At 44.1% G+C, this 15,245-nt stretch overlaps 1 protein-coding gene and 1 long non-coding RNA gene across 51 annotated transcripts in view; both read left to right on the forward strand.

Moving 5' to 3' along the window:
• Window positions 1–1,879: 1,879 nt before the first annotated feature.
• LOC125750374 (uncharacterized) lies at window positions 1,880–6,117 on the forward strand. The gene is made up of 3 exons (XR_007400326.1): window positions 1,880–2,104; window positions 5,346–5,393; window positions 5,904–6,117. It is a non-coding gene; the product is annotated as an uncharacterized LOC125750374 (long non-coding RNA).
• An 8,813-nt stretch (window positions 6,118–14,930) lies between these two features.
• LOC125750354 (uncharacterized) overlaps window positions 14,931–15,245 on the forward strand; it is an 83,847-nt gene continuing 83,532 nt past the window's right edge. For all 50 annotated transcript variants that reach the window (XM_049028023.1, XM_049028048.1, XM_049028047.1 and 47 more), the window contains exons 1-2: window positions 14,931–15,085; window positions 15,174–15,217. In XM_049028023.1, the coding sequence (XP_048883980.1) occupies window positions 15,060–15,085; window positions 15,174–15,217 (70 nt within the window). In that variant the 5' untranslated portion in view covers window positions 14,931–15,059. The remainder of the gene's footprint in view (window positions 15,086–15,173; window positions 15,218–15,245) is intronic.

A 15,245-nucleotide genomic window follows, 5' to 3' on the forward strand; every position in this document is an offset into this window, starting at 1 on the left:
ATTGAGTGCTTTTATAAGCGGTCTCTTATAAAATCCATCTATCCATCCATTTTCCAAACCGCTTATCCTACTGGGTCGCGGGGGGTCCGGAGCCTATCCCGGAAGCAATGGGCACGAGGCAGGGAACAACCCAGGATGGGGGGCCAGCCCATCGCAGGGCACACTCACACACCATTCACTCACACATGCACACCTATGGACAATTTAGCAACTCAAATTAGCCTCAGCATGTTTTTGGACTGTGGGGGGAAACCGGAGTACCCGGAGGAAACCTCACGACGACATGGGGAGAACATGCAAACTCCACACACATGTGACCCAGGCGGAGACTCGAACCCGGGTCCCAGAGGTGTGAGGCAACAGTGCTAACCACTGCACCACCATGCCGCCCCCCTCTTATAAAATCAGTCCAGTTTCTCATAAAAACCATAGCTGATTATTTCGGAAACTGACACCCATACCGATTGTTAAGGAGGTTCTGCTTAAATAAGCTTAAAGAGACACTAAATCGAAATAAATTAGAAAATAAATTACATTCTGTCATGCCAGGCTCGTACGATCCTCGTGTGTGCCACGCCTCCTGATTATCCACGTGTGCTTCCCTGATTGTACCCAGCTGTACCCTGTTGTCTTGCCTATTTCAGTCCACGTCTTGCCCCGGTTTTCCGTCCGTCATTGATGTTAGGTATTGTCAGTCGATGTCCCGGTCTCCCTCTAGCCTGCTTCCCTTTGTTAAATCCCCGTTTACCCCGACTTTTGTCTGCTTCCTTCCCGTGCGCTTACCCGGCGAACTCTGACACATTCCGGTCATATGAAAAAAGTATTTATTTTTGCTAAGAAAACACCCACTGTTTCACCCGGGTACTCCCAGTGACTTCTTTTTCAACGACAGTTAATGTTGCACACAGTCTCCGATGGGTCACCATGGACTAGAAGTAAACCGCATATAAAAATAATACTACTATTATTATTACGTTATATTGTTGAACGTAACTTAGTTTTCTGGGTGCCTAGACAGCTCCCCCGCTCCCCCTACCTCGGGATTCCAGTGGTGTGACCTGAGGTGACTCATAAAAGTTTAGTGTAGGCGTGACCTACACAGTGACATATCATTGATGTGACCTGAAAATGAGTAATAGAAAATCTATCGCGCAAATGTTTCCTTTCAGAATATTTTTTTATATGTTTTATATATTATATTTATATTTTTTATATAAAGGAAATCATATGATGACTATTAATTAACCAGTTGGAAAAACAGGAAAATTCGTTACAATCTTTATTTTTAACTTCGTTTTAGTCAATTACATGTGTGCAATATTTAAATGCACCGGTAGGTGTCACTAGTATACACTGTGTTGAATGAGTAATATTATTCATACGTGGGTATTATGATTTATACTAGTTATCATTACACATTAAATCGCATAATATGACAACCATAAGCGTTGTGTCTTCAACTGCGCCTCATTCGTTTCAGCCCTCTTGTCATTTTATTATTATTACCGAGCAAAACAAGTTAAGGAGTAGAAGTACAACGATTTCAACGAATAATGGCGGATCATAGCGCTACACTTTAAAGTACATCAAGATCCCAGATTAACGGTGTGAATTTAAGAATACAAAAAATTACATTAAAATAACATAGTGAACACTGAAATATACGGTTTTTTGCCTTTCTATTTGTTCTTATAAATATGTTTTAGTGACTTTAAATGGTTGGGAAAATTCTGTCTTATCACTATCACTACCTGATCAACAGCTGGTGCTCGTTTTGCGGCACACAAGCTGACCAATCCCTGACCGGTGTCTGCACCGTGCACAGGGAACATTTCTCTGATCATAAAATGCAGCCTGCTTTCATTTGAGAGGCGCATATTTTTAAATACTGTATTGTTCTGCAGTTGTGATGGCAAAAACTGAGTATCTGATAGGTGAAAACGATTGGGAAAAAAGTTTCGATCTTTCGGAACGTTGAAAACGTCGATTTACATGGTGACATCTAGTGGCCAAATAGTGTTCCATGGACACCGTATTAGACAAACGTAGTATTTGTAAAAGTATAATCGATAAACACTAATTTCATGTCAGTACATTCAGCTGGGTAAGTTATTTTAATTATCTGTTATTCCTTAGCGTTACAGTAACATTAAAGAGTTTTTTGTTTATTTTATTCCTTTTTTTACATTTTTATAAAAGATGAATATACTGTGCTGCGCAAAAGTGATCTTCATGTTGGTGTAAAACTATGCTGTTATGCCGGTCAACCATTTCATGACTTCTGCTAAAATCACCAGTATTCGCAGCAACCATCTTATTAGTTTTTAATGTGTCTCTTAAACTCTTAAATTGCATACGTTCTGATCAGGACCGTAGCCTGCTATGAGGTCACCGAGGTCCGGACCTCGTCATTTTTTAAGCGATAAAAATTTAAGCTAAATAGTCAGCAGAAAATAAAAGCTTCGATCACGATCCAAAATTGTGCAGGATAGGTTGATTGGTGAGTCTAAACTGGCCCTGTGGTGTGTTGGCAACTGCCAGGGTTGGTTCCTGCCTGTGTCCATTGTTTTTGGGATAGGCTAGAGGGTATTTCGTTGTTAGTAAGCTTGAAGTGCAAAAACAGCCTATTTTCCTACTACCTGCCTGATACACACGCTGACCTCTCACTGACTACATTTGATTTGTCGAAAAAAAAATACAAATCACACGGGTCATTATGAGCTTAGCTGGACCTGTTTATGTGATTTATTTTTTTTTATTATTCACTCTTGGAAAAAAAAGCAAAGTATAATATTGGCAGATTTTGGGATGAGGGGCGGTATCTGAATACACAAATCACGAGTAACAAAATGCCACTGTATACTAATGTAGACGTTACTGCACTGTACAAATTGTTGGTTGACATGCAATACAACAGTGAAACGACAGAGGGTGCTAAGACGACAGAACTACAGTGTAAAGCTGAATTGACATAGAAACATGTTTTGTCCGGTGCGCAAGCGACATTATGGAGCCCCTGATGGAACCTGTGCAAAAACAAAATGATCTTACTTTCGCACAGGTCCGTTCAGGGGCTCCGTAAGACACAGGCAAACTCATTGTGAAAATAGAGTTGTCACAGATAAATGTTTTGTCACATGCTCAGTCGACATGGACTGTGTGCTGTTTACATATTTTTGGCACAAACGGAAAACTGATATGCAAATCGACGTAACTTTGAATTTCTTACAACATGTGCATATGATGGAACTGTATGTTGTCCTTTGGACATGGTGGGGCAGTGGTTAGCGCTGTTGCCTCACACCTCTGGGACCCGGGTTTGAGTCTCCGCCTGGGTCACGTATGTGTGAAGTTTGCATGTTCTTCCCATGTCGTCGTTGGGTCCCCTCTGGGAAACCGGAGTACCACTGAGATATTGATTAACTATTGGAGGTGTGTTAGTGGTCAAGTCAAAGAACACAGGGGTGTATTGGATGATTTCTACAAACACTGTGGTGACTTTAGGAGAGGTTTTGAAATGACTAAGCTGGTACGCTTTGACCGACATAATATTATAGTTCTACACCAACATGAAAATCATTTAAACATAATTTTCTTTCAATTTGCAACAAATATCATATGGACAAAAGTATTGGGACACACCTCACAACCACTGAATTCCGGTGTTTCATTCAGACCCATTGCCACAGGTGTATAAAATCAAGCACCTAGCCATGCAGTCTGGTTTACAAACATTTGTGAAAGACAGAGTCTTTCTGAAAAGCTCAGTGAATTCAAGTGTGGTACCGGCAAAGGATGCCACTTTTGTAATAAGTCAGTTCATGAAGTTTCTTTCCTGCTAGTAAAACCCCAAATCAGAAAAAGTTGGGGACGTATGGAAAATGCAAGAAAAAAAAAACATGATTCTGAAATACATGTTGACTTTTATTTTATTGCAGACAGTATGTACTCAAGATATTGTCCGGTCCACTTCATTTCCTTTGTTAATATACAGTACATCCATTCCTGTATTTCAGGCCTGTAAAAGGTCAGGTCAGGTTGGGGAGCAGACGCTGATGCAGCATATTACCACACCCACCACATGGCAAAACTCCTTGGGATCCTGGCTGGCGACCCCCCCAGACAGACACACGGTCCAGTCCCACCCTCAGGAAATGGCCATCCATCTGCCGCAGTCGGGTGTTACTGTACATGGGTGTCCCATCAGCCTGGTCCAGCCCCTTGGGTCCTCAGCAACGAGGATCCTGGGAGCCGGATCACCCTCAAGGAAACGCGACACATGGATTTAGTGCCGTAACAGTGCAGATGTAAGCTTTGCATATCGACTTGCGGGCCTGAAATGCAGGAATTGATGTATATTAACAAATGAAAGGAAGTTGACCAGACAAAACATGAAATATCTTGAGGTCATACTGTCTGCAGTGAAATAAAAGTCAAAGTAAATTTCAGAATCGGTGTTATTTTTAATGAGCATGTTCCACACCGTTCCTGTCATGCCCAGCTCGTACGATCCTCGTGTATGCCACGCCCCCCTGATTATCCACATGTGCTTCCCCAATCATACCCAGCTGTTCCTTGTTATTTGTCTTTTCTTTATAAGTCCACGTCTTGCCCTGCCTGGTTGTCCGTCATTGATGTTAGGTATTGTTAGTTCTGTGGTTATGTCCCGGTCTACCTGTGGTCTTCCTTCCCGTGGTCTTCCATCCCATAATAAATCCCAAGTTTTCCCCGCTTTCTGCCTCCTTGCCTCGTCCTTCCCTGCATCCATCCTTCCGCCCGCAACCCGCGATCCTGACAGTTCCAGCTTTTTCTGCTTTGGGATTGTATTAATTGTCATCATTTTTTTGATGGACTCATTCAGTTCTGATCGTGCCAGTTCGCTATTAATTGCCATTGTAGTCAATGGCTCCCAAAGGGATACTAAAGACAAATGTTTGGTGATTTGTTATTGTAATTAGCAAGCGCCCAATGAGACTGCTTGTCAGTGAACCTTTTAACACAGAAGAGCTCTTTCTGAACTTTAATTTGAGTTTTTTCATTCATATTTTTGTAAATGAATGAAGTAGTGAGATTTGTAATAAAACCAATACATTTGCTATAATTTTACTGGATTAAGCAAGTGTCCCAAGAATTCCTGAGAGCACTGGACAGTGTTTGTGTTAATAGTATCTGTGTTTCTCTGTTACTACCTTTAGTGTCATGTAATCTGATCCAGTTTTGAGCCGCAAAACTGAAGTGGTATTTGCATGTGGTCCCTGTGGGAGGGAACTTCCACATGCGACACGTACGCATTGAACTATATAAAGCACCACTCATATAGGAGTTATCTTCACCTGCATTCACAGACAACGGCGAGACATCTCCAGCTACTGGTCCTCTTCATCGTGAGCCAGGTGAGGGACCACAATACAGACACTGGCACTCTGTAGTTCACTGCAGCTTTCATAAGATTTTCTGCTTATTGTGTTTGGACAGGAAAACAGTAAGAATAGTGTCTTTTCTAGGAATAACATATTTCTATGTACTTTCAATTAATTTCACAGTGTAGTGCTGTTGTCTGTTGTAGTGTACATGTGTAGTGCTGTTGTTTGTTGTGGTGTACATGTGTGTAGTGTTGTTTGTTGTAGTGTACATGTGTAGTGCTGTTGTAGTGTACATGTGTGTAGTGCTGTTGTAGTGTACATGTGTGTAGTGTTGTTTGTTGTAGTGTACATGTGTAGTGCTGTTGTTTGTTGTAGTGTACATGTGTGTAGTGTTGTTTGTTGTAGTGTACATGTGTAGTGCTGTTGTAGTGTTCATGTGTGTAGTGCTCGGGAAGTGCAGTGACCCAGATGGCGTGTGTCTTCAGGGTCTTAGGGCTGAATTCCATCCTGTTTAAACTGCTGTTTTTTTGTTGTCTTCAGAAAGGAAAAATGGCATCTGTGTGTCCTGTTCTGTTCCTGGTCCTCGCCGTTGGGTGGGCTGCCATGCCAGTGATGTCTGAGATCGACGTTCAAGCCAATGAGTCGCGATATCAGAAATTCCTCAGGCAGCATTTTGACCCAAAAATGGCAGTAAAAAAATGTGACAGTACAATTAAAAGTAGGAAGATCTATGGCAATGAGGACACTCACAGCTGTAAACCAGTTAATACATTCATTGCTGCTGGCAGTAAAAACTTAATCAAGGATGTTTGTAAAAAGGCAGGTTCTCCACATGGTGGAAATCTACGCATAAGCAATAAACCTTTTTTTGTGATCACTTGCGAGCTGATGGGAGGGTCAGACCGCCCACCTTGTGAATACAGGGGACACGGCAGCACCAGAAAGATTGTCATTGGCTGTGAGAACAACCTCCCAGTGCATTATGACGAGGGCATAATCATTCCAGCTGCCAATAAACCAGTTTAGACCCAAATTAATTGGGATCGAAATGAGGTTATTAGCTTGTGCATTTTCTGTGAGCTGACCTGCATGTATAATCACGTTCCTCCAATATCCCGTTTATATGCAACTTCTCTAATGCTTCTGTAAAATCTGTTGCTGAGTTAAAGATTCTGTATTAGCAGCTTTGCATTGAATATCACAATGAATAAACAAAAAAAGAGCATTTTTAAATTTTGACTCATGTTTTTAAAAGGAAAGCATGTAACACACTTACTGTCATGCCCTACTTGTGCCGATCCTCCTGTGTGCCCCCCCCTCGCTACCTCGCATGGAATCCCCGTGTCACCAGCTGTTTCCAGTCATGTTGATTAGTCCTGTGTATTTAAGTCGCGTTAAAGCATGTTTCTCCGGTCCAGTCATTGACGTTATGTGGTGTAGTTGCCTCCTGATTGTGTGCTCCCTTCAATTAAACCCCGTATTTTCATGACACCTCGAGTCCTGCCTCTGCTTCCCGAATACGTAACACTATTAAATATCTGTAAAGAGACTCATGAAAGTGTATCTGATTACAAAGCACCAAGTTTTATTTCCAACATCAAATATTTCCACTATATACATTTTCCAGTGGTAGCAGAATATTATGAAATGTTATGAAATCGCAATTACGCAACTCTACAGGGGGCTGTAACGAAGGGGAGTCACACGACGCTTAACGCTGATAGCTGCTTAGCTCTTCCTTTCTTCACATCCACCGTTTTCATTTACTGCAACGTTCCCTTGCTACTAAACTTTGCTCTAATTAATCCTACTTCTACTCAAGCTGGTGTTTCTCCTGATGTCTGCTTGACACCCTAGATCTCCTTCATTCCTTCACAGTTCAGAGAGGTAAGCTGCTCTCGCACTGAGGGTGGCTCCACTGAGGACCCCTTTCTTCCTCCTATGGCCCCTTTCCTCGAGGAGATGAAAAGTTTCACACCTGAGCAGAGGAGCTCACTCGATGGTTTCATCCAACAAAACCACAGTGAAGATGATGGCGCTTGCAGATAGGAACTGTCACCTCAACTTGAAATGAGTGGGAGCCAAGTTTGGCAATGAAAGGAGTGATATGGGGGTGGCATGGTGGTGCAGTGGTTAGCACTGTATGGGGCGGCATGGTGGTGCAGTGGTTAGCACTGTAAGGGGCGGCATGGTGGTGCAGTGGTTAGCACTGTATGGGGCGGCATGGTGGTGTAGTGGTTAGCACTGTATGGGGCGGCATGGTGGTGTAGTGGTTAGCACTGTAAGGGGCGGCATGGTGGTGCAGTGGTTAGCACTGTAAGGGGCGGCATGGTGGTGCAGTGGTTAGCACTGTATGGGGCGGCATGGTGATGCAGTGGTTAGCACTGTTGCCTCACACCTCTAGGACCCGGGTTCGAGACTCCACCTGGGTCACATGTGTACGGAGTTTGCATGTTCTCCCCATGTCGTCGTGGGGTTTCCTCCGGGTACTCCGGTTTCCCCCCACAGTGCAAAAAAAATGCTGAGGCTAATTGGAGTTCCTAAATTGTCCATAGGTGTGCATGTGTGAGTGAATGGTGTGTGAGTGTGCCCTGCGATGGGCTGGCCCCCCATCCTGGGTTGTTCCCTGCCTCATGCCCATTGCTTCAGGGATAGGCTCCGGACCCCCGCGACCCAGTGGGATAAGCGGTTTGGAAAATGGATGGATGGGAGTGAAATGCTGCCTTTTGTTCGGCAACTTCAGTTGGCTATTTTTCCTCATCTTCCGGCCTTTGTGCCATCTACAGATCAGGCTCACAGGCTGTACGGCCTGAAGGAAAATGTACGGTGAAGGAAAATTCTTCACATCTATATTTAAAAGCAAAATCGTATTATTTAACCAAGGTTGTAAACATTGTCAAGAGATTTCAGTAAATGACAGAAACATTAGTATTTTATCACAAATGCCCAGTACTGCACCACTGCTAACCTGATCAAATTTGCATGTGCATTCTAGAACAAATTAATTAACTTGAAACGACCAGAATACGACACAGCTGTTATAACTCAGGCAAGAGAGACTGGGTGAGGGACCGTGGCTGCAGAGAGCCGGATCCATCCTAGCAAGAAGAGGGCATCTCCTCCTCTCCACTTGCAGTTCTTGATGCCTCAGTGACTTTTGTGAATTTCAGCTCTCGTAGACGTCAGGACAATGACCACACGATTCCATTCACAACTAAAGTTCACTAATCTTGTACTTATTTTTGTTGCTTAGCTTCTGATTCCAGACCAGCCATCCTGCACTGTCGTGATAAGTTGTGTCAGTGATACATAATCTTCTTTTCCATTCAGTTTCATATTTGACACAGGTAGGTATGCGAATAACATGTTCACCTGCGCTTCAGTTTCCTTCTACGGTATTCCAGTGTCTGGTAAGTATGGACGGACCATCAACTACACGTTTCTTTTCCTGGTTTGTATTGTACTTTCAGCTGATGCTCCTGCAATCTCGTTAACAGTTGCTGTATTATAGCTGGATCACAGTCCAGTGACTATTTTATAATCATGTCAGTTGGTTAGCGGTTGGACTGTATCACAGCATTGCTTTTAGACGCAAACTGGTGAAAGCTTTGAGCCCCAAACACAATCGCTAGCATTTCTATATTTGGGCATTGTCACGGGAGGGGGTCGTGTGAAGAGGGAGGATGCTGCAGCGGGTCAGTTAGGTGCAGGCGGTTTTTATCAAATGAACTGTAATCCCTGGGAAAAAAATTGGACAACGTGATTCTGGACTCATGGTCTGGAGATTTTCGTAGGAATCCAGGGGGCAAGGCAGGCTCAGGTCCGGGTACAGGCGGGTAATCTGGCGAAGGTCTACTACTTCTTCTTTACTAAAGTCCGGATTTTATAGGAGCTGATTCGTCCCTCCTTCAACGTGATTCGTCCCTCCTTCAACATACCCCACCATAACCCGGGAGAGCTAGGCAGAGGACGAAATAAGACCTGCAATTCTCCCTCGCAGATCGATCTTGTCATGAGATCTTTCTCATTTACAAACATGCACCTTCAACACTCATGCATACTGTCATGTCGCAGGTAAGGATGGAAGAGGAGGCAGGCATGGGGAAATCCAAAAGGGGCTTTATTAAATAAAATTGCAGGCAGGGCAAAAGGAAACAGACCCCGAAGGGTCAAGATGGGGTAGGGAGGACACAGCCAGGGCACATGGGGGGGGAGCAAAAGCAGGCAGCAACATCAATGACTGGATTAGGGAGCTCAAGCCAGGGAGGCACTATATACACCACTAACAAGGGAGCAGATGAGAGGCAGCTGGGGTGATCCACACAAGGGCTGTAACGAGAGGGAAAATTAAACAAGTAACAGGTGTGACTCATTACAGCCACACAATGAAGAGAACGGGGGGATAGGATGCAGGGTGTGACACATACTCCACTGCATTTATGTCATGTCGACCTCCATATGTCCTCTGCCAAACTACACGCATCCATATTCCCCTGGGTACTCTATTCTCATTCTTTATTTGCTTTGCGTTAATAGATGTATTTATTAATTTGAACTAATTTGGTAGTCTGCCTCTCCATTTTATGTTGCACATGAGATGGGCTGCAACAATATAGATTGATGGATACATTTCTTGGATGAATATTGTAGTTTTCTTGCTCTATAAGTATTAGATTATCTATTAAAATGTACAGTATTAATGCATCTAATCATTCAACAAAGTGATATGTGTGTATGTGTATATATATATATATATATACACATATATATATGTGTGTGTGTGTGTGTGTGTGTGTGTGTATATATATATATATATATATATATATATATATATATATATATTTGTTCTCTTTTTTTAAACTTCATGACCTTGATACCCTTGCATCTGACCTTACTGCCCTCACACAAATTGCCCCTACAAAGGCTACATGCCCCCTACTCTTCATATAACAAAATTCCAGACCTGCACATGCCACATTTAAAAATTCTAGAAAAGTATTTTAAAACGATACTTTATTTCTGCTGATTACAAAATTGTTTCCGGGGCTTTGTTGACCTCGTCTTTCAACAGAAAGGCAAAGTGGACGAAGAGAAGTAAGAGAAGTAAGATAAGTAAGGCTTTTACAATATGATAGTGATAAGTTGGCAAAGAATTGTATATCTTCACCGAGATAATTGTCAGCTCTGTGAATCACCGCATGCTTTGGCAGGTGCATCGACATGTCGGGGGCTTGAATCCTGCCCCCTTTCTGTACATGAAGATCGCATGCTCTCCTTTTTTTATGTGGGTGCCTTTCACTTATGCTAACTGATGTATCTACATTTCTGTATCACGCAGGTGTCTTTCATCCTACATTGTATTCTGGTGTAGAACAGCAGACATCTCTGTCTGCTGATGCTGTGTGGTAATTCAGATCATAATTAGATTTGGTGCCTACCGTTCTTCCTGCAACAAATAAATGACAGGGAGTCAATTCCAAGGTAGGCCAATATGTGTCTGTGTGTGTGAGTGTACGTGTGTGTGTTCTCTGATAAACTAGGACCCCATTTTCCCCTATGCTGACTGAGATCTCCACCATATCTCAATATAGATACGAATAATTTCTTGTTTGCCCCAGAGCAATGTACAGATCCTCGTATTTGCTGCCTGAAAGGAGACTGGACACACTACAGCAGGTGACTCCTTCTCTACAATTATTAAATATTTACCAGGTTGTGCTGGGAAAATAACAAAGCAAATAAATATGTATTTGTGTGTGTGTGGGTTTGCATACATCACATTTGGGCACCAAAATGTCCCCAAAGTGCAGTAAAACCTGAAACTTCCTTACTTTTGGGGTCACCTCTTCAGGTCCCCATTTGGATAACCTCAATTTTATAAAAAACTCTGTGAATGCAATCAAAAAAGTAAAAGTGCCAAAAGTCTTGTATTTTGTTTGGTTTCTTATGCTTAAGGTTAGGGCTGGGTGGGGGGTTAAGGGTGTCCTGATTGGGATTAGGGTTTTCCCCATAAAAATGAATGGAAGGTCCCCATTTAGACAGGAAGACCAACTTGTGTGTGTGTATGTGTGTGTGTCTCTGCACGCGCACGTACCATCCAGGAAGGCAGGGGCCTTGTCCCACATGCTATCTCTCCGGGTGGCCCCATGACACTGACCAGTATAAACTTTTGAAAGATGGATGGATGTAGAAATGCAGATATGAGACTTCCTGTTTTCTTCAATAACCACAAGGCACTGTTAGTCCTGTGGTAGTTTGTAAGGAAGTATTAATGCTTGAGATAAAGTCCTGGGACAAAAAAAAAATAGAGGATATATTGGTTTCTGTTTCAGCTTCCAAGCTAAACAACAAAATTAAAGCGTTTGGTAGGAGATCTTTGTCCCGAGAGGTCAGAAGTATATGCGTGTGACTGATCATTTATGAGAATCAACCCAGGGAGGCTTGTATTTAACAGATGATGTGTGGAGGGATTCTGAAAACTGGCGTGCTGAAGAGCCGTGCTGGACTTGTCTGAAATGGGGAAGAAAAGGCCTTATAAGAAGGATGATGAAGGGCAAACTGGTGCCACATTTCCCCAGATAGTCAGATAACCACTCCTGCTGTGTCTCCTCTGCCCGTCCTGTGCCATCCTCCTTAATGAATGGCCTCGAACTGTGGTTGAGGAAGGGCAAAGCCCAGCTGTCTACTACCTCGGCACTGAATCCAGGCAGGTGACTGTTGTTCTTGGTGCTGCGCCTTATGCAGGACCGCCTGTCAGCCGTCTCCAAAGACATCCAAAGTTTTGAAAACTGCGTGAGTTTCTTTCACTGCATGAAAAGGTTGCACTGTTTCAAATTCTGTCTCCAATCTGCATGGAGAGTTCCCATGTTCTCCCATTGGTTAGGTTCTCCTGCCCGAGTGTCCCCTTGCCTTGTGCCCTAAGTTGCCTGGCATGGACTGCAGGCCCCCTGCTGTAATGCAGACCAGGGTAAGTAGCTGGGGAGGCTCCAGCCTTTCTGCAAACTGCTCCAGTGAGAGCTGAAGGTCACGGTCTGATTAGGCCAACAGAACCACATCATCTGCAAAAAGCAGACACCTAATCCTGAGGTCACCAAACCGGACACCCTCAACACCCTGGCTGCGGCTAGAAATTCTGTCCATAAAAGCTATGAACAGAATCGGTGACAAAGGGCAGCCCTGGCGGAGTCCAACCCTCACCGGAAACGAGTCCGACTTACTGCTGACAATGCGGACCAAGTTCTCGCATCGGTCGTACCGGTACCGAACAGCCCTTATAAGGAAGCCCGGCACCCCATACTCCCGGAGCACTCGCCACAGGACTCCCCAAGGTACGTGGTTGAATGCCTGAAGTCCTCAAAGCACATGTAGACTGGTTGGGCAAACTCCCACGCATCCTCCAGGACCCTGCCGAGAATATACAGCTGGTCCACTCTTCCACGACCAGGGCGAAAACCACACTGCTCCTCCTGGATCCGAGGTTCCACTGTCCGACGGACCCTCCTCTACAGCACCCCTGAATAGACCTTACCAGGGAGGCTGAGGAGTGTGATCCCCCTATAGTTGGAACACATTCCGGTCCGGTCCCCTTTCTTGAAGAGGGGGACCACCACCCCGGTCTGCCAGTCCAGAGGCACTGCCCCCGATGTCCACGCGACGCAGCAGATACTGTACGTGTCAACATCCAGAGCCTTGAGGAACTCCGGGCGGATCTCATCCACCCCCGGGGATGCTAGCAATAAAACATACCGATCAGGGTGGAAACAGTAATGATGGCAATAAAATTTGCTGATGGGGGGGGAGGGGGATATCACACCAAAGGACTAGCTAAATTTAAGAAGTTTAATTATTCCCTCTTTCGCTAAGGTAAGTCTTGAATTTTTGCATACATTCATTTAACTATGTTCTCACCACATGTGTTCACAAGTTGTCAACTACTCTAGCGAGACAGTATCGGGCACGGGAGATCTAGTATTAGTCTTGTATCTTTGTGCCATTTCTTCTTCTTCGGATGTTTTGTGTCAGTTCGGGACAAATAAGTTTAAAAAACGCTGCCCTACTTCACACTACCAGAAACACAAGATGTACCTGAGGTTCCATGTGGGCTGTTCCCTGTCCAGCACCCATACCCTGTGGGATAGGCTCCAGAGCCCCCACAACAGTCAATATGTAGTGAGGTGGAGCTGGAGGGTGCGATCTTGTTGGGGCATGATAATTTCCATTGATTAATTGTTGCGGCCAGCGTGCGTATATAAGATCCGGTTGTGGTTGCGTGCGGGACTGCTCTGTAGTCGGTGACGTGACTCTCCCTGCGCCAGTATCTCCTTCCTCAAATTGTGGGTATATCCAACGCTGCAGGTAGGGTACCAGTGGACGGTGTCGTCTGCTTGCTGTATGGGTGGTTGTAATGTGCTCTTCGGTATATTTCTTTACAGTTGCGAGGGCTCGGTATATCTAGCCGCTTGTGGTTGCTCCCGCTTTTAAGGTTTCCCTTTTAATACCGCGTGTAACCTGCCACGTATGTCTCCTCTCCTTTTACTAACAATGTTTGGGTAGTAGGGGCATACCTAATAATGTGTTTGTATTTGTAGTGGATCGCGGTTTGGAGGGTTCCCGGACCGACGTGAGCCAGACAACCGGCGGGATACTAAGGCACTACAATTGCTGCTGTTTTGTCCGGATGTTTTTGTTTTTGTTTCGTGTTTAATTAGTTTTAAGTATTAATGTGTTAGTTTGTTGGATGTAAACTGTGGGGCGCCATTGGGGAGGTTTGCTGGGCGGTGAGGATCTGTTTTGGGGTGGCAGGTCGGGGTGATACAGCACTGCGTGGTCGCTTTGCCTTTTTAGCCCACCCCCCGGGGTGGATTTACTTAATCCATGTGACGCGGTGACCCCTTGGAGTATTTTAACATGATTTGATTTGCACCATTTGTGATGTGATTTTACGTAATTAGTTTGCTGTTTGGTTTCTTTTTTTTCCTTTTTGAGTGTGAACTAAACAGCAGCCTAATAAAGGCAGTGTTCATGGTCTTCACGTCTCCCCGGCGGTGATTACGAATCTGTGTCCTTTTATATTGGAGTGGGTTGCCAACTCCTGTACTTTAATTCTCTGGGTGAAATTCCCAGAGTGGCGTAGTCGGGTTGTCCATTTCCGTATCCCTCGCTGCTTCCTCCCCTAAAAACGCCACAAATAGGACAAGCAGATACAGGAAATGGGTGGCTGGAGAGAAACTTATTGCTGAAGAATCATGAGAGAAAATCACAATCTTTATTCTGAGTAAAAAGAAAATTGTGACTCTTATTTTGTCCAGAATCGCACAGCCTTAATCCTCATTTTACATTTCTGCTGCAGATACAATGAGGCAACAATGCACATGTAACCTGAGTAACAAACCTAAATGCCAAGGGTATGCACTATGCATGCAGGAATACATTCAGATGCATGTTACATGTACACTATCATGCAGTACAAATTAAGAACCATTATCAAATTTTTCTCAATACTTGCTCCTACCTTGTTTGCCAGTTATGGTTTCCATAGTTACCAGCTGCTTCTAATTAGACTGCATGAGGCGGGAAAGTTAAAGGCTGGAAGTGTAGAATTGCTGGGTATCCAGAGTGTGAATGCTTAGTTGTGACTGACAGTGTAACACCAAAGGCTATGCACTGATTTCACCTCTGTCTCGTTTTTGTAGCTGAATGATGGCGCTTGGAGTTGATTTATTGTAAGTTGGGCTTCAAAAAGAGCCATGATGATCTCTGACCACTGCAAGGTATTTGCTGAGTGTAACTGCCCTTTTGCCTCTTCTGCAGGGTGCTTTGCTTGGTATCAGTCTGCTACACTGATGTAGGACTGAGTAAGTGTTACTCGTGGCTTACTAATGG

This window comes from Brienomyrus brachyistius, chromosome 10, assembly GCF_023856365.1.
Source record: "Brienomyrus brachyistius isolate T26 chromosome 10, BBRACH_0.4, whole genome shotgun sequence".
Lineage (NCBI taxonomy): Eukaryota > Metazoa > Chordata > Actinopteri > Osteoglossiformes > Mormyridae > Brienomyrus > Brienomyrus brachyistius.